We start from the raw sequence: 18610 nt of genomic DNA on the forward strand, positions 1-18610 counted from the left end.
TGTGTGCTGATCAACACAGGATGTTTGCGAGTCGATCACTAGTTGCCGATGACCGTCGCTTCTGATCGTGTCTGTGTCCGCGCTGAGTTTATTGCATATATAGCGTTGTGTATCTTCTGTTATTGGCCACGTTAGTTTTTTTTTTCTGGAGAACCACCGTACTAGCGGTCACTGTCAGTGACAAGTTGGACCGGTTTAACTGGTAAGTTTCATCCGCATTGATTTCCATAGTTGAGGTCTGCTTCCATTTACGTGGGAGTGGATTTGCAATTGATATAATAACTCTTCTTCATGTGATGGGACGGTTGGTTCATAAGTTCAACGTTTGTATTGTGTGGCATTCGATGGTGTATCGAAAGAGTATATCGAATTGGTCTCTATGACACAGATAAATAATGAATCTCTGCTGAAGCGTAGGCGAGGTAACACTTTTATGTTGATGAGCTACTCTAAAAAGTGGTATTTAGTTTAATTTTATTCATGCTTTGGTAGTTTCAAGTTCATCTGGGGAAGTAGAGCCATTGTGAAGGCAGTAGGGCTCCAAATAAAAATTCAACGAAACACTCTTGTGAAGGATTTTAATTGATTGCTTCATAAAAAGAGATAATATTTCAGGTGAGAAAGCCTTTAAGGGTTCGTCTGAGAAAATGTTTTTTTTTTTACTCGCGACATGCAGATTTTATTTATGCGTTTTATCGTAATGGGTATTATTGGTGGTCGGTCCTTTGTTTGAATTTTAAGGAAACATTTCGATATGAAACAAAACCCCCTATGGAGGCACCAATGTCTGTGATCGAAATTGTTTAACCCTGATAAGTTTATTTAAGATGTATGATATCTTCAAATAAGTTTTTCAGGACGTAGAGGCCGTTCTTGTAAAAATATCGTTTCTGTGACTCCCAAAAGATAAAAAAACAGCATGATTTTCATACTAATTCAATTTTAAGAGATATTGGATATTTTTAGAGTAGTATTTAACTATTTACCATAGTCCTTTTATCAGCAAAAAATACCATATGTATAGGATACAAATTTTTGTTATCCTTTGAAGCAATGTGTGTTTTGACGGTCCTAATTACCAAGAGAAAAATATTCAGATAAAGTTACAATAGAAAACAATCTGGTTTAAGAAAAATGGGATAAATTGCCGAACTTTTCACCATCAAAGCTTTATAGACGATAGTTTAAATTTAATTTTTAATAAATTAGAAGCGGACAGATATCCTAATCACAATGTATAGATTATGATATGCAGTATATTTCACCGAAATTTAGTTTCCTTTAGTTGGGAGTCACGAAAAATGTGCGTGTTAAAAGCCATCTTGATATGATGTATCTTGCAGCACACAGTGCTACACATATTACAAGGCTATTCGATAAAAATTCTTGCTAGCTTGGAGGCTGGAGGGCTGTTTAAAAGTAATTTTCAATATTTCATTAAACTTCCTCTGCAAAACACAATGATTTTTCTATTGGGTCATGCTTTATTACAATGACTAATTCTCGCTGTAGCCAGACTGACATCACCATGTCCCTGTTCACTAGTATCTGCTCAGACTAGAAAAGTTGTTTTTAACTCAAATTTGTGAACCCCTCTTACGCCAGATAGCAAATATGGTTGTCGTAAGACAATTTTCGGGGCCTTCAACCCCCCTTCTCCAAGTGAAGAACTAGTCATATGACAATGTGCTAAAATTCACCTTAATAAAAAAACACAAAAAAAACCTTCTCCATAGTAAGATTTTTATATTAAAACAAAATAAATTACATGGTACGTAAGATATCTCAGATGTCCCCATCCCTTATAACCCCTTAGTTAATTAATGGACAGCCTCTAACCAGTTTGCAAAACGTACCATTTTTTTTTTGATAAATCCTAGCTATTCTTCACGAGATATGTTTTGTGTTTTTCTTGAAACATTTTTTTATGCACAAATGTATCAAATTTTTACTCGTTGATTCTATTTTAAAGTTGAGTAAAGAATAGGAGTATCATTTTAGGTAAAAACATCTGGCGGCAATTTTGGGTTTAAGCAGTTGAGTCAGTGATTGCACTCATCATGTTGAAAGTTAACCGACAGAAAACCTGTGCACCTTTGATTTTCAGAAATTTTACTAATGGAGTCGAAATTCCGTCTGTGTAACGCACCTTATCTGCATCTTAATAAATAGAGCCTGTTAAATTTTGGCATCACGAAGCTGTTCGATTTTGGCAACATTCACCCTGCCAAAATTACACAGTTCTCCAAAATTGGGTATATTCGGACATTAAATATCGAAAATTTCTACATTTTTTAATTCAATTTACGCTGAATTTTGTTAGAAAAATGCACCACGAAAAGGTCGTTTGATTGTGGAACAGTACGTTTTCAGTAACATGACATGTTTTGACGTGTTGTTGAAATGGAATATATTTGACATTCTTCACTATGCGGCAAAATGCGAACCTATTCAAACATGAACCGGGTGGACTCAGACGCAACGAACATTTTTGTCGAAAATACTTCTAATTGACCCCTCTACCGGCAGCTTCATTATTGTACAAAAAAAAAAATTCAAACAGCGATAACATTTTCGTTTTTTGATGTTTTAGTACCATTTCTTCATAACTTCTCAAAAAACTGTTCTTTTTTTAAGAATCTGTGTCGATATAGATCGTAAATCGGCTAGATCCGGAGATATTCCGAAATTTCTTGGGGGACTGACGTTTTTCTATAACCTACACAAATATCTCAGGCTACAGATTTTTTTTGTCATGTTCGGACATTCGCTGTTCGAAACAATAAAGTTTGTTGTGATAAAATGAAGCAAATTTATGGAACAATTTAAGAGAAATGAACATTTATGTGTCTGGTACCAGACTGGCCGTACGGAGATCTTAAAAATTTAAAAAAATATCGTTTTGTAATTTTCAGCATTCTTGAAGATAACTCAACCGATTTGTATGATTTTTATTTCAGAGAAACTCCTTATAACCTGACATCCCACATTTTAGTTTTTCGATAAATTTGCTAACAAAATAGCGGCTGAAGAATTTTTCTATGAGGAATGTCGGTCTCCCAAAGAACATCTAAATATCTCCAAAACCATATGACTAATGATCAAATTTTGACGCAGACTCTAAAAATAGAAGAGTTTATGGATTGTGGGCTTGTGAAAAACAGGAGCAAAAATAACGAAAAACAAAAAGTTGTAGCTGTTTGTATATTTTTTGTAGTGAAAAAATGAAGCTGCCGGTAGAGGGGTTGAGTAATAATCATTCAGATACACAAGAAATTGAAAATATTCAGCTCTCTGGTACCGCAAGAGCCTATCAAACAACTTTTCCGAACCTTTTGATTGGTCTGCATCGGCAGATATTACTTTTGATGGCGCTTCGTCCTTCAGGACATGAATATTACCAAATGCGCCAAAATATTACGCCAATAAACTCGGACCATGGCTGCTGGCCTTCAGTTTCTCGATCACCCCACACTTCCAAGATCCTGCTCCACTTGGTCAAACCAACTAGCTTGTTTCGCTTTCTTTTCGTCTTGTATCGGCCGAATTTGAAGTGAACACCATTTTTGCGGGATTGTTGTCCGGCATTCTCACAACGTGCCCCCGCCCATCGTACCTGGCCAGCTTTGGGCGACTTTCTGGATACTGGATTCACCTCCATACGTCGTTCTCACATACTACGCCAAAGATCGTCCTAAGTACAGGTCGTTCAAAAAGTGCTTGCACTTGCAGGTCCTTTTCCAGCATTGTCCATGTCTCATGGCTGTAGATGACTACGGGTCTTATAAGATTCACATGGTACATGGTACACTTAGTACGGAGGTGAAGTTTACCAGACCGCAAGGTCTTGTGGAGTCCGTAGTAAGCACGCCTTGCGGCAATGATACATCTTCGAATTTCTTTGCTGCAGTTATTATCCGACGTTACAAATGATGCGAGGTAGACAAACTCGTCCACCACCTCGAGCTCATCTCTGTACATCATCACGCGTCTGCCAATGTGACGAAACAGATGAATTGGCTATATATATATATTGAAGATCGTGCCCCGCATAATGAAGCCCGCCGACCTTCTAGCACAATATTGAACAGGAGGCAGGAAAAACCATCACCTTGTCGTAGTCCTTGGCGTGTTTCAAACGGATCCGATAATGCTCACGATATCTTCACACAACACTGTACACTATCCATCGTTGCCTTGATCAGTCTAGTCAGTTTCCCGTGAAAATCATTCTCGTTCATAGTTTTCCATAGTTCTTCGCAGTCGATGGTATCATAGGCCGCTTTAAAATCGATGAATAGGTGGTGCGTAACGTACTCGATATTCGCGACACTTTTGGAGGATCTGATGCAACATAAAATTTGGTCTGTTACCGATCGCCCCGTCCACTAAACTAAGTTAACAAGTCAACTTCCCACAAATCTGCTTACTAGCGGCGATAGACGGCAGATGATGATCTTGGAAAGTAATTTATAGGCTGCTGGTGATCGCTTGACTGTTCTCACATTTTTGTATATTGGGTATATTAACCCCTTCTTCCGGTAGCTGTTCTTTATCCCAGATCCTGGCTATTAATTGAAGCGGACAAGTAGCCAACTTGTCCGGGCCCATTTTAATAAATTCCGCTCTAATACCATCCTTCCCAGCTTTGTTGTTCTTGAGCTGTTTGATAGCATCGTTAAATTCACCTATTGTGGGAGTTGGCACGTCTCCCTCATCCGTCGTAGTGATAAAGCCTACTCTGCGTCATTCAGGTGTTCATCGTAGTGCCATCCATCTTTCAATCACCTCATGTTCGTCCGTCAAGATACCTCCATCCTTGGTTTCTTGTAGAACTTATGCTACTACTTTTTATCCTGGAATAGATAGGTTCGACGTATTCGCTTATGTTTGTATTGTTTCACGTTTTGGTGCCTTGCAATCGCCCGTGCTGCATTGTTCTCATCCAAAACCGTCTGACATTCCTCGACGTACAAACCATTCCGTCGATTTCCTTCCACGAATACACAATGCACCTTCCACTGCGTTGTTAATGGCTGGTTTGACACTACGCCAGAAGTCTTCAAGAGGGGCTAAGGTGAGTTCTTCCTCATCTGGCAACGCTGCTTCAAGCCTTTGCGCGTAATCAGTTGCGACTTCGGGTAGCTTGAGTCGTTTCAGATTGTACCATGGGTGTCGGTACCGAATATTGTTCACAACAGAAAAGTCTTTGGCGCACTTTGATTATCACATGGTAGTGACTTCGAGAACTGGTATTTGTCCGAGAAGTGCTTTCCATCAATCAAAACGTGATCAATATGCGATTCAGTCTTTTGGAGTGATCTCCAGGTGTGACGATACAAGAGACTGTGCTGTAAGTAGGTTGCTATCATACAGCTCAAGAACAACAAAGCTGGGAAGGACGGTATTAGAGCGGAATTTATTAAAATGGGCCCGGACAAGTTGGCTACTTGTCCGCTTCAATTAATAGCCAGGATCTGGGATAAAGAACAGCTACCGGAAGAAGGGGTTAATATACCCAATACACAAAAAAGTGAGAACAGTCAAGCGATCACCATTCTTAACGCAGCCTATAAATTGCTTTCCAAGATCATCATCTGCAGTCTATCGCCGCTAGTAAGCAGATTTGTGGGAAGTTGACTTGTTAACTTAGTTTAGTGGACGGGCGATCGGTAACAGACCAAATTTTATGTTGCATCAGATCCTCCAAAAGTGTCGCGAATATCGAGTACGTACGCACCACCTAAGGCTATGTTCTTGGAGGCGGCGAAATCAATCAATCTAAGGGTAGTTTTCGTTCGTAAGCTGATGAGCGCTGAATTTCCCTATAATCGGACGGAATTCCTCTTCCTAGCCAACCTGAGCGTTGAAATCTACGATAACTATTTTGACATCAGGGCTTATGCAGCTGTCGGTATTCACGTTCCAGCTACGCGTAGAAAGCGTCTTTATCGATCAAATTTAGAGACTTAGAGACGCGTAGAAAGCGTCTTTATCGATCAAATTTAGAGACTTAGTTCCATGATCCGATTTTCCAATTGTTAGTCCGTTTTCGATGCATGGGTCTATGCCGATTGTTCTAGTGCGAGTTTACATTGCATGCTTCCTGTACTGATGATTTTACGGGCTGGCTTGTAGGGCCTTTACCAACCCCCTGTCTCACCGAAGAACTACAGCACTGTTTACAGTTCCACGCTGGCACTAGAACTATAATCAGCCACTCCTAATATGGAGGGCGGACGCTGTTTCGAGACGCCTCTAATACAGAGAACATACGTTCTAATGAGCTACATGGTCTTATACACTGGTGTACTAAACCAACTCGGTCGAAGATTTTTGACACTAGAGCAGGTCTAGATCACGTGGGGATCAACACGGGAGCGTGCCCCGCTCTAGTGTCACAATTCCCAGGCCGAGTAAATTTAGTACACCGGTGGATAAGATCATTCTTAGAATAGAAGAGCCCATATTCCTTGTCAGCATACGACCAAGGCCTCACCGGGGTTGAGTACCCGATCTTCCCTATGGTTACTCGTACATCAGGCGGTACCGCGGAGAGGTAGAGATAGAAGTTACTGGACAAGAGGCTTAAGACCACAAATGGGGTATATTTTATACCTGATACAGGTACACGAAGTACCGATGTTACGCAATGTCCAGTCACTTACCACCACATCGCACAAGGACTCATCTTTATACAAAAGATGGAAAAAAAGTCTTGAAATCGATTTCTTATGTTCTAAAAGAGTTTCTTTACTCTGATTGACCAGATTATGCATGTTTTGAAACTATTTTTTTCCTTTATTACTCATTTGACTAGTTCATCACTGCAACCTATGCTAAAACTATGTTATCAACATGTGATTTGGTTCCGTCAAGCGTTGGAATCCTCTACTGTCGTTATATTAGTACCTAATTGAATGATATAAACACAAATATGCGTTTTCATTAGCACCCAAAGAGAAGTATTCATTAGACTCATTAATATTTTACCTAACGCAGAATAGTCGCATTCAATACGGTTAGTCAAACGACAGAAAACTTTGAAACTTTCGGCCACTTTCCCTTTTACTGATGCGGTATATATTCCTGCTCTGGAAGCTGCTTGAAATCCGCATTCAAATAAATTTCTTGCGTAAAAGTAGGATTGTCTTCTACCGTGATGCATCATTACCCGGACACTTAAGCAACGCTGAAGCTTTAATCACTATTTTGAATATGTTTTAGTCACTTCTGGTTTAACTGTTATTTTTATTCACTTAGATACATGTTAAAACTATGAATCTTGGACAAAACATTTACTGAAAAATGCAATTATAACATGTAAAACGTTAAATTTATGAAGCATATCGTGGTTTGAAATCCGGACACATGCATCAATATGCCGAACGCTTTTGAATCGAAATCCGGACAGATGCGTTTGGATTGAAAATACAAAAGAAAAAAATATTAAAAGGCACTTCACTATAACTCAAAATCACCAATGTAATGATGGATCAAAATAAGATGGATAGATTTGCATACATGAATTAAAATATTGGGTAAAATTATTTTTGTTTTACCTGTACCCCTGTCGACATCCTGCATTTGAGGTTCACGGAAATATCAATATCAATATCAACACTTTTCTACCTTAAATTCATTCACAAGAGATTGATTATACTTTTTGTAATGTTATTATACAATTTTTCGTCAATTCACTTCATGTTTATTATTTTAAACGCACTAAATATTAGGTTTTCATTGAACGTCCGGGTTAATGATCACTTGCCTCTAAATCCGGACAGCATTTGGGGCAGTATTTTTTCACACTGAAAATGCTTATTTTCACAGGTCTTCGCACTCTTTCTTGCACACACTTGAAAATTATTATACCGTACACTTCTTAGAGACGTACAGTACTAAAATTGAGTAGTTTAGTAACTTTATCGCAAGTCAGAAGTGGCTTATTGTGTAGTCGAAACTTCTACTACAAGATTTGGTTCTTTGCAGGAATGACGCCGAACTGGAGCAACCAAATTGTTTTTATTTTTAATATTTTATTGCAAAGGATTACTAGATGAAACAATCAATTAAAATGAACAGCAATATTGAACGTTAAGATTATTAGTTACAAACCAATTTTTGTTATTCGATTTCATGTATAATTTAATAAATACAACCAGAGTGTCTGGATACTGGCACCGTCCGGATTTTGATTCACCACGGTAGCGAAAGCAAAATTTTAACACGCTGCTCCTCTTACTTGGACGTCATTTTGAAAACTGGAGATCATAAGGTGAAAACTCATCATAGCAACCATTGTATATACATTCAACTTTCAAATGTAGCATTTCAGGTTTTTTTTCAATGCATTTTTAAAAGAAACACATCAATTTGAAGTTGATTATATTTTGCGTGTTCTATTCTTTACTTGTTGCAAATCTTCACCGAAGAAAGTATAATCTGAGATAAAAGTGTTCAATGTTTCAGGGAGTCTAATAATAAATAGCTTTTTTAACAATAATCCCTTCCCGTAATAAACCATGCTCCTTTTGAATGTTCTTATACAGGTATGTTCCGTTTTTGTCACGCTCCGATTTTGTCACGTTCCGATTTCATCGACAAATTATTTCGTTTTTATCAACACGCAAAAATGGATTTCCTGTATTTTCTTAAATGCTTTAAATATAAACTAAGAACTTATTTTGAAGCAATTGATATGTCTTTAAATATCCGCTTCAGGATTGAATTTTCGACATTATGTTATTGCTGAATTCCTACGATGCATGGGAGGTGTCAAATCTTATATCATACCATAAGGTTCGTCTCCTTCATATCCGCTAATCAATTAGAGTTTGCAAACTTATCATGGACTGTAGGACAAGATTGCCTTGTCACTTTCTTTAACAGTCAAGGGTTGCTCTGGCCACGTCGTAGTCACAACGGGAAAAGTTGAATACGTACTTAAGTTAAGAAAGTTGCAGAGATCTCTCCTTTTTGATAGTTGTAACATGGCATCATAGAATATTCGATTTGAATGGCATATATGTTCAGTCAATATACAATTCTTTGTTATAAGGGCTGAACCTGGGAATGAACTCGAGATCTTATGTCACGTGAGTAGAAGCGATAACCTTTGGACCAACGATGAAATAAAGACTTTGTAGTTAGTAAGCTCAAACTGGATATCTGGTCTAGTACTAAACTCGATACCCAAGTTAGAGAGAATACAGTACACATCAGTACTGCAGCTTTTGCTCCAATATCGACAATGTATTGATCAAGTTTATTTTATCTTTGATAAGACTATTCACCCCGTCATATTTTAAACATTTTTTTTTTTAATTATCAATCTCGATAGCATTTCATAAAAAAAGAAAAAAAAAATTATTTCGGCATCTTCATACAATGAATTTGCATCGAGAAAGAGCTTTAATGGCTGATAATTTGAGAAACTGTTCCCATCCTAAGCGGACTAAGCGGACGCGCACCTCTTCGCCATGTGGAGATCAAACAGTGAATTCCATACGTTTATACATAAAACTGTTAGATTTTCTAACCAAAAAAAAAATATTTCGGGTATTCTTTTTCTGGAGTACCGTAATTTCTGGTGAAATTGATCAATTTTCACGGTTTTTCAGATGTGGTTTCTATGATATAGTCAATGCCAAACAGCTAAATGCAGGAAAACAAGTACGACGATGAACTACATTGGCTCATGTACCATAGCTTTCTAACAAATGTGATTTTAGAGCTAAAAATCATGTTTGAAATAAAAAATCATTCAATTATTTAGATTCGTTTTTTTTTTTTTTGAGGAGAGAAACAGCTTCCTACATAAGGAATATCGTTTGCCAACCAACCATTTTTCCGAATCCTGATCAACCTTTTTTCCGAATCCTCACCGGTCGCTCATCGGTCCAATAGCTGGTGGGTGGGGTCTTCCCGCACCCGTCGTTGCCTCTTTCGCTGGGCACATATTCATAGGAGGAACGGAATGCTGGCGACCAACGCCCACTGTTTAAGGGGCTGGTGGGTGGTCACCTCACACACCCGTCTTAGCCAATTTCGTCACATAACCCAACCTTAGGGAAAGGGGATTCATCTTTTCCTTCCTTACACGATGGCACATCGAGGATCTTCCGCTGAAAGGCTTGTGGGTGCTCCGCCTAGCACCCGTCTTAGCCATTTTCGCGGCACATTACAGAGACGAGATGTGGAAAAAATGGCTCAATCCATTACCCCGAACGCCATCACCCCGAACGCCACTACCCCGAACGCCACTACCCCGAATGGGTCACTACCCGAAAGCCATTACCCCGAATGGGTCATTACCCCGAACGCCACTACCCCGAATGAGCCATTACCCCCGAAAAGTATGAGATACAGTGCCGTATCTTGTTTTGCGGGCAAAAATGTTGACCATACTTTTATAAAGGATTGACCATTCATGTATGCGTCTCTAATGTAAACTGGTAACAAGTGGTGCATTAAATTCACCGTTAAAATGTTCATCATATATAATCCCGTCTTTCATATGTCAGCTATTCTTTCGAAATGTTTGGTTGGCAACTATCTTCTTCTTTATCCTACTGAGACAGTGCCTGTTTCTCAGCTCAGTGGGCACTTTCGTAGTTCAGGGGACTATTCACAAATTTAATAACGCCAAAACTTTCCATTTTTGAAACATACCCACCCCCTCGTAACACATTTTGAGAACAACAACCCACAACATTTTTGCCCGCTCCAGCATTATGAAGTTTGTGAATGGGCTTTCAATAAGCCCGGAGGAAATCAAACCCATACCCTCAATATGGTCTTGCGGAACAGCTGCGAACTCTCCGGTATTTGAACTTCTTGATGGCGTTCATATTTCAATTTTGATTTGAGCAACCAGAAATTTGCTCTTCTTTCTTAAATAGGCTGTTCTTTTCAATTTTTGTTGGATGACTAGCTACACTAATGTTTTCATAAGGAAAAGTTTTTTTAAAGCAAGATATCCTTAAGGCATTCATTGATGTTTTTTTTTTGTTTCTGTCGGGATGAACCACTGCGACCAGTTTTCTTTGATCTTTTGTGGTATACCCGTGTCCTTTGTTTAGTGCATGTCGTTCTACTCCATTACTATTGAGAAATAATGAAGTAGTCGTTTTTTATACAAATATCATTCTTTACCATTTTGCATAGAGCCTCTTTGGAAAAAGATACCGCTATTTATACCTTTTGGAGAAAACAGTTTATCACCATTAAACTCTCAAAGGCGCGCCCCTTAATCAGGTTCGGCCACTAAGCTGGTTGAATGATACTGATTTTGACCATGCATCGGCACTCTAGCGTATCAAATTATTGCTTCTACTTATAAGATTCAAAGTCGTTTTTTTGAAACTGTGAACAGGTTTCATCGCATGAGACATTTAGATTCCTTGAAACAGAAAGCTTATTTTAGAATTTAAGAGTTCGCTACTCCACCGATTCGGAATCTTTTCCCTCCTAGATATCGAATGATAAACTCTTGAACTCGGAAAGAAATTGTCTCATGAGTTGAAACCAACCTCAGTTGCTGATTGAGCCATTTTTCCACTTCGACCTCCTCATCATCTAGGACAAATAGGTGGGTCTTAGTGGCTTGTTACTCTCTTATACTCTTCCGACCGTATCTTATAAGTATTCACAAGAACAGATACAACAAGAGTACAATATGGTAGATCTTACCCCGTAACGCACCTCGTAATGGTGATCTACCCGCGTTACGGGTCATTCATTGATGTTAATCTTGCTGTCATTCTAATCAGAAATGTTCCCTTCTTTTATCTAATTGTACTAAACAGTCAGGTCTCTTATGGATCTGCTCACCACTTTGTAGCCATTATCATTTATTCATTATCAGGAATCGAACACCACTATTTTTGGTGGTTATTTTATCAAAATTCAGGTGAATGATCCACCAAAACTAACGAAAATTTTTACTGTAGCAGCGATCAGAGGTTACCGTTTTTCTAACATGTACAAGTGTAATAGCGTTTCTATGCCACAGTGGAATGATTTTCTATCATATTGGTTTTTGCGGGTTCCATAGAACACCATTTGTAGGGATAATATCAGGGTGATCTTCTATTGCCATCGTTTACGAAACAAAATCTTTTAAAAGATGTTAATGCTAGAAGACCTGCATCTAAAAACACTGAGTAAAAGAAGTGAGTAGCAGCGTCCAAAAGGAGACTTTAATACATCCTAATTTTGTGCATATTATAGCTCTTATGTCCATAATACATTCATCCTTCTTTTCGAAATAGGCTGTTCTTCAGAGAATTGCAGTGAGGCTGTGTGAATCTCAACAAAATAAGAGGACAAATCCAAACGAAACTTAGTATATGAAATATATTTGTTGAAAATCTAGCTCCTCTTTTAGATTCTTGTATTTGAAAAATACATTGTTGAGCCAAACTTGTTTAATTCTCATATGGAATGGTACAATTATCTCCCCACCTTCTAATCATAATTAGTCTCAAAATGTTATGCATTCGGGGTAATGGCGTTCGGGGTAGTGACCTATTCGGGGTAGTGGCGTTCGGGGTAATGACCCATTCGGGGTAATGGCGTTCGGGATAATGGCGTTCGGGGTAATGGCATTCGGGGTAATGGCGTTAGGGGTAGTGTCATAGAGTCCTTCGATGGTTTTGGTAATTAAAGCACAGGTATCTATAAATATTCATTTGAGTTTGCAAAATATTTGCAACATAACCTCACATTTAATCACCAATCGAATGTAACCACAAATATTAAAAAAATGACAAAAAGGCTCTCAGTTGTTTCAAAGAACACTAAGTTGGGAAGATGGCTTTTTCTCAGTTGAGATGTAATGCCAAAAGAACAAGAAGAATAAAAAAGAAGAAGAGTAATGAGGATGAAGAGAAGAAAATAAGTTGATCTTGTTGAATTTTTATTGAAAAAAAAAACACAAAGATCAGATATACAGATGATCAATCTAGGAGCTCCTCACAACTTCAAAAAATCATTACTGGGCATTCATTTGGTGAAAATGTGTATTAGAAAGCCGGACCCAATTCTTGGCACTTTGGTTCACTTCGGCAGTGGGGTTTTTTGAAAGATACTGAATTCATATATGGACACAATATGCGTCGTACTAAAGCGCATCTTTTTGCAAAGTTTCAGCCAATTCGGCCGTAAAAAAACCCCCATGCCAAAATGAATCATGGAAGTGCCCAAGTAGCTCTTCACCTTATATTGTCAAAACTTCAATTTCTTTTCAAATTTGTAAAATATTCTGGCTAAGAAAAAAATCACGATTCCGTGATTGTCAACTGAAAATTGCAAATCGTGTTAATAAAAACGGAACATACCAGTATTTTTTTTTTTCTATCTTTATAAACGAGATTCTGACCCTGGGCTTGTTCATTTCGGGAGCAACAGCTTTTCTTATATTTTTAGTAGACTCAATTATTATTTTCAACCAAAACTTGAAAATCCGTACCAATTCCGCGAACTAATCATGATTTAAATTTGGGGTAAATATGACCCAAGCCACAGACAACGTTACTTTTTTTCACATAGACAGAATGTTAATTAGGGGGGCTCAGATGGCCGTAGCGGTAAACGCGCAACTATTCATCAAGCTGAGGATCGAGAATCTTTTCGTAAAGAAAATTTTTTCGACTCCACTCCAGGGCATAGAGTATCTTCATACCTGCCACACGATACACACATGGAAAATGGTAAGAAAACTCTCAGTTCAGCACTTCCAAGTGCTTATGCAGGATCTGTCCTAGTTGGGATGTAACGCCAGAAAGAAGGAGAAGGTTACGTGTTGACATAATACCTAGCGCTTGACTAACGGCTTTTATTGAGGCAAAGTTTTGTTCATTTTTTAAATATAGTTTGTTTATTGTTATAAAAAAAGACTATCTGTTCTTTTGAAAGTAAAGGTAAAGCAAAACAAATATAACGAGGCTAACACAAAACCAAAAGTTTGTGGGAATATTATCAGGGAAATGTTGAACACCCCAACATTTGGCGACTAACCCGTTAATTCATATTTAACTTTAGGTATACGACGATTATCTGTCCTTGTTCCTTTGGCATGTTTCAAAACATTGGTTCGACGATTATTAATCAAATGGGAAGTATTAACCAAACATTAAAAAAGTTTCTCAAAAATGAATGAGAACAAATGAAAATTTGATCAATTCTTATCCTTAACGATGGTATGTCATAATCAATGAGCAGACAAATTATGAGCAATGCGTAACGGTTTTTAATTTAAATCATACATTTTTATGTTCAAATGATGATGATTAAATGAAAAATCTCAAAATATTTTAGATAAACAGTTAATTTAGCGTGATGATACTTTATACCCATTTCGGCGTGTTCATATCATACGAAAAGGGCAATCGTCCATCCCTCAGTATTGGCAATTTACCGTCAACTAGTATTGGAAACAAATATGCTGTTCTGACAACCACATCACCGGCGCCGTTTGGTTTTATAAATCAACCTGCTTTGAATAAAACTGGACATTTGTTTTCCAGCATTCGAAATGAGTCGAGCCGTCGTGCTATCGTGTGCTCTGCTCGTGTTTGCAGTGGCTTCGACCAGTGCCGAAGATGGCGATCTGGATTCCCTCATCAACAGTTTATTTATCTCATCGCCGGGCACCGTCATCGCCTCAAGTACGTCTGCACCACGACCAACGTCTCCTCCAATAGGATCTCAGGTAATTAGCAGTATACTTCAGGGTTACTGGATTTTTGGCAATCATACATTTTTTTATCGCTTAGGCTGCTTGCGAACGTGGGCAACGATGTGTTCAGAGGTATCTCTGCACCAATGATTCAACTAGTGGAGCCGGTTTAATTGATATTCGCTTCGATGGTGACAACCCTTGTGTGAATTACTTAGCAGGGTGCTGCTATGAAGAAGATATCGTAAGTGATTGTAAATTAGATAAAGTTGAAAGTTTACTCAAGTGTTGATACTCAACAGATCAGTGAATTACCTACCGTACCGGTTTTGGATAATCCAACTTGTGGAAAGCGCAACCCTGATGGGATAGGATTCCGAATTGTAGGAGGCAAAGATGAATCCGAATACGGAGAGTTCCCTTGGATGATTGCAGTATTAAAACAGGAACAAGCTTTAGATCAGGTTGTAAATGTATACCTGTGTGGTGGATCATTGATACATCCTAGCGTTGTTCTAACGGCATCCCATTGTGTTCAAAATAAGTCACCTGTTCAGCTGAAAATTCGAGCCGGAGAATGGGACACTCAAACCAAAAATGAAGTCTACCCCGCATCAGGTATATTAAAGTTTGAATCGACTCATAGATTTATTTCAAATATTTTTCTTTCTGTAATAGGATCGCCAAGTAGTTGAGATCGTAACGCATCCAGATTATTACAAAGGAGGACTGTACAACGATGTGGCCTTAATATTCTTGGACTCTCCCCTAAAACTAGATGATGGAATTCAAACAGTGTGCTTACCTCCACCGAATGCAAAGTTTGACCATCAGCGATGTTTTGTGTCTGGGTGGGGAAAGGACGTATTTGGCAAGGCTGGAACATACCAGGCAATTTTGAAAAAGGTTGAGCTGCCAGTGGTGCCCAACTCTCAGTGCCAGACTTCTCTGAGATCGACTCGTCTGGGACCGAAGTTCGTGTTGCACAACAGCTTTATGTGCGCCGGAGGGGAGGTAGGCAAAGATGCATGCAAAGGTGATGGAGGGTCTCCACTGGTGTGTCCCATACAAGGATCTACGCAGAGCTATCACCAAACCGGCATTGTATCGTGGGGTATTGGATGCGGTGAAGCAACTCCTGGAGTGTATGCCGATGTGTCCCATTTCCGAACCTGGATTGATCAACAAATGCAAAGCCGTCATTTCGATGCCAGCAGCTACACGCTGTCGTAAAAGCTGATAGTCTTCGACCTAGTTATTTTTTGTACGGTTTCTGTATTCCTATCTAATGTTACGCTTTCTCAAAGCATTCGTTTGATGACCTCGTACATTAAGTTATCAATATTGGTGTCATCGTCAAATTAATAAACATAAAAAAAAAAAACAAATAAATCTGTAGTTCCTAATCAGTTTATTTATTTATGGGCCATCAGTAGAGATAATTGGCAAAAATCCCAACCGTTTGTAGAAATCTCAAAAGAGGAAACAATAACACGACTAATGGACTTTTTAACAACCGGTTTTTCAATCAATGCAGGATTTCTTTGTAACGCTTGAAACCGTTCACTGTTTGCGTTTTGCTCTTATGTTAACTCTTTCCTTCCCACTGGTTATATGATTGCTATTTTTATGACAGTGCTCATTTATGATTTTCATCTTTTTTCTGCTTATTTTACAAAAAAAAAAATCGTTATATTGGCAGACCGTATGAGATAAGTTGCAAATTTTTGCAAAATATAAAGTTTTCAAGGCAAGTCATCTGTGTTGTGTCACCTTAGTGCCTATCTTAGCTTATTTCAAAACAGTATCAGTATCAATTTTTCTGGGCTCTCGATTCAAAGTGATACAATGAACGGAACATGATTTTTAGTTTTTATTTAGATTCGAAATACCCATATCTGTTTAAACATAAGCAATAACATGGAAAGTAAAAGGTGCGGCATATCTACTTTTTGGTTCTGGTAACATATGTCTATTAAGGGGTTGTTTACAAATCGCGTAGACCATTTTTTTTGGTATCTATCGTTTATACGAAGTTACCGTAGTCCGAGGTTACATTGATAAGAACTCATCTCGTAAAAAGTTCGAATCATCATTTATTAATGGTACATTTCCAAATCGTGAAAGGTTTTTCTCTTTGTAATATTCAAGGGTCATTGAAAATTAAGGCTTTTGCAAAAAAAATGTTTAGTTCTCAAGTATATTTGACAAGTTTTCGAAACAATGATTTCTATTGTTATGGATGATACTACCGGAGAATCGTGTCTCATATAAGTTCTGCTAACGACATTAGCAAGTTTAATGCGCTTGTTTTTAAGCACCGTAATCCAGGGTAACATTGATCAGCGGGGTAACAATAACTTATCTCGTAAAAAGTTCAAATCAACATTTATTGATGGAACATTTTCAAAGCATGAATGGTGCTTCTCATTCTTATATTAATGAGCTGATAAAAATTAAGGTTTTTGCTAAAATTACATTTGGTTCATGCGTAAATTTGTCAGCTTTTCAAAACAATAATTTCTATCTTTATGGATGACACTACCGAAGATTCACGTCTCACATGAGTTCTGCAAACGATTTAGGCAAGGAAAATATGGTGGTTACTAAGAAGGCAACGGCAAAAAATACTGTTGTTAAAACTTCCATAAGAATGTTCAGTTATCGTAACATTAACAAATTATTAAGAGGACGTGCAATTTTCTTAGGAAATTGCCTGCCTTTAGACGAAATACGCGGATCAAGGTATTTTTAATTTTTAATTGAAGCAAAAAGTAAATGGCTTGTAAAAGTTTGATCTTCAAATTGGGCTTCAGGGATCATGAACCGAACGTTTTTCATATGGATGATCAATGTTACCCTATATCAGAAGGGTTGAAAATTCACTTGAAACGTTATTTAAATGTGCTTAAATCTTTCAAAAATAAAATACAGTATTTAGTTACGAGCGGTGCACATCACCCTCAAATACAAATCGCTTGAAATTATAACCTATTAATTTCCTTCGATATCCGATACCATAAGTTGAAAATAAACGTCAAATTGAAAATTAGATTTTTGCCCTAAAATGTTTTTTTTTTTATCCAATCAAATGAAAAGGCTTGTATTATATAAAATTTGGTTGTTAAACAATAATTTGTTCATAAACCTAAACTAGAGATACCAATACAACATCTTTCAAGTAGTTTCAGTTGAATTTCAAACGAGTTTTAAAACAGGATGCAGATATGAATGATGAAATAGGCATTTTATAAAAAAAAATGAAAATGAAATTTACGCCTCCAGGGGCAAAGATGGGCAAGAAAAACTATTGTACTTTTGAAAGTATTAATCATTTGCTGCTTAATAGTGAGAGACTCAATTTCACGAATCACTTCACATAAAACGGAAACAGTTTTGAAAATTGACCAAGATTTTGGAGATTTTTTTAAACATTTTTGTTACAAGTAACAATTTATCGTTGAATAAATTAAAAACTTATCATCAAACCGAAGGCTTCCAAATGGAGCCTATTGAGCTCAAACCGGTTATGATTTCGCTGAGATACAGCTGTTTGAAATTCAATAGGTAAACTATAGTTGATGAATTTAAACTAGTCTAATTTTGCTGATTTTTCCACATTTACGATGCTGCCAAAAGTTTTAAAACTGATCAGTCTCAAATTTTGGGAAATTGTTACTTAATGGTACACAAGACTAAAAAAATTGGATTTCTTAAATATTTCGTTTGAAAACGCATATGCTGCAAGTTTTATATGTTTAAAACAAGTACTGAACCCACCGCACAGTGGCGCATAGCCGGACAAAACCTCAAAATGTAATGTTCCTTAAATCGCTAGTAAAGGTAAAAGTAAAGGTAAGGGCCCAGATAGCCGTAGCGGTAAACGCGCAGCTATTCAGCATGACCATGCTGAGGGTCGTGGGTTCG

General features: G+C 37.7%; 1 protein-coding gene across 1 annotated transcript; it reads left to right on the forward strand.

Annotated features, from left to right (window-relative positions):
• Positions 1-364: 364 nt before the first annotated feature.
• On the forward strand, positions 365-15918 carry LOC5575328 (tryptase). Its single transcript, XM_021850780.1, has 5 exons — positions 365-422; positions 14532-14716; positions 14781-14927; positions 14986-15300; positions 15362-15918. The coding sequence occupies exons 1-5, from the start codon at positions 380-382 to the stop codon at positions 15914-15916; spliced, it is 1245 nt and encodes a 414-aa protein (XP_021706472.1). The 5' UTR covers positions 365-379; the 3' UTR covers positions 15917-15918.
• Positions 15919-18610: the final 2692 nt, after the last annotated feature.

This window comes from Aedes aegypti, chromosome 3 (assembly GCF_002204515.2).
Source record: "Aedes aegypti strain LVP_AGWG chromosome 3, AaegL5.0 Primary Assembly, whole genome shotgun sequence".
Classification (NCBI taxonomy): domain Eukaryota; kingdom Metazoa; phylum Arthropoda; class Insecta; order Diptera; family Culicidae; genus Aedes; species Aedes aegypti.

Bases quoted from the DNA above. Each gene is read 5' to 3' on its own strand.
- LOC5575328 (XM_021850780.1), top strand. From the start codon at position 380: ATGACACAGATAAATAATGAATCTCTGCTGAAGCGTAGGCGAG. The intron at 423-14,531 runs GTAACACTTTTA...TTTGTTTTCCAG, and splicing joins TCTGCTGAAGCGTAGGCGAG to CATTCGAAATGAGTCGAGCC. The intron at 14,928-14,985 runs GTAAGTGATTGT...GATACTCAACAG, and splicing joins GCTGCTATGAAGAAGATATC to ATCAGTGAATTACCTACCGT.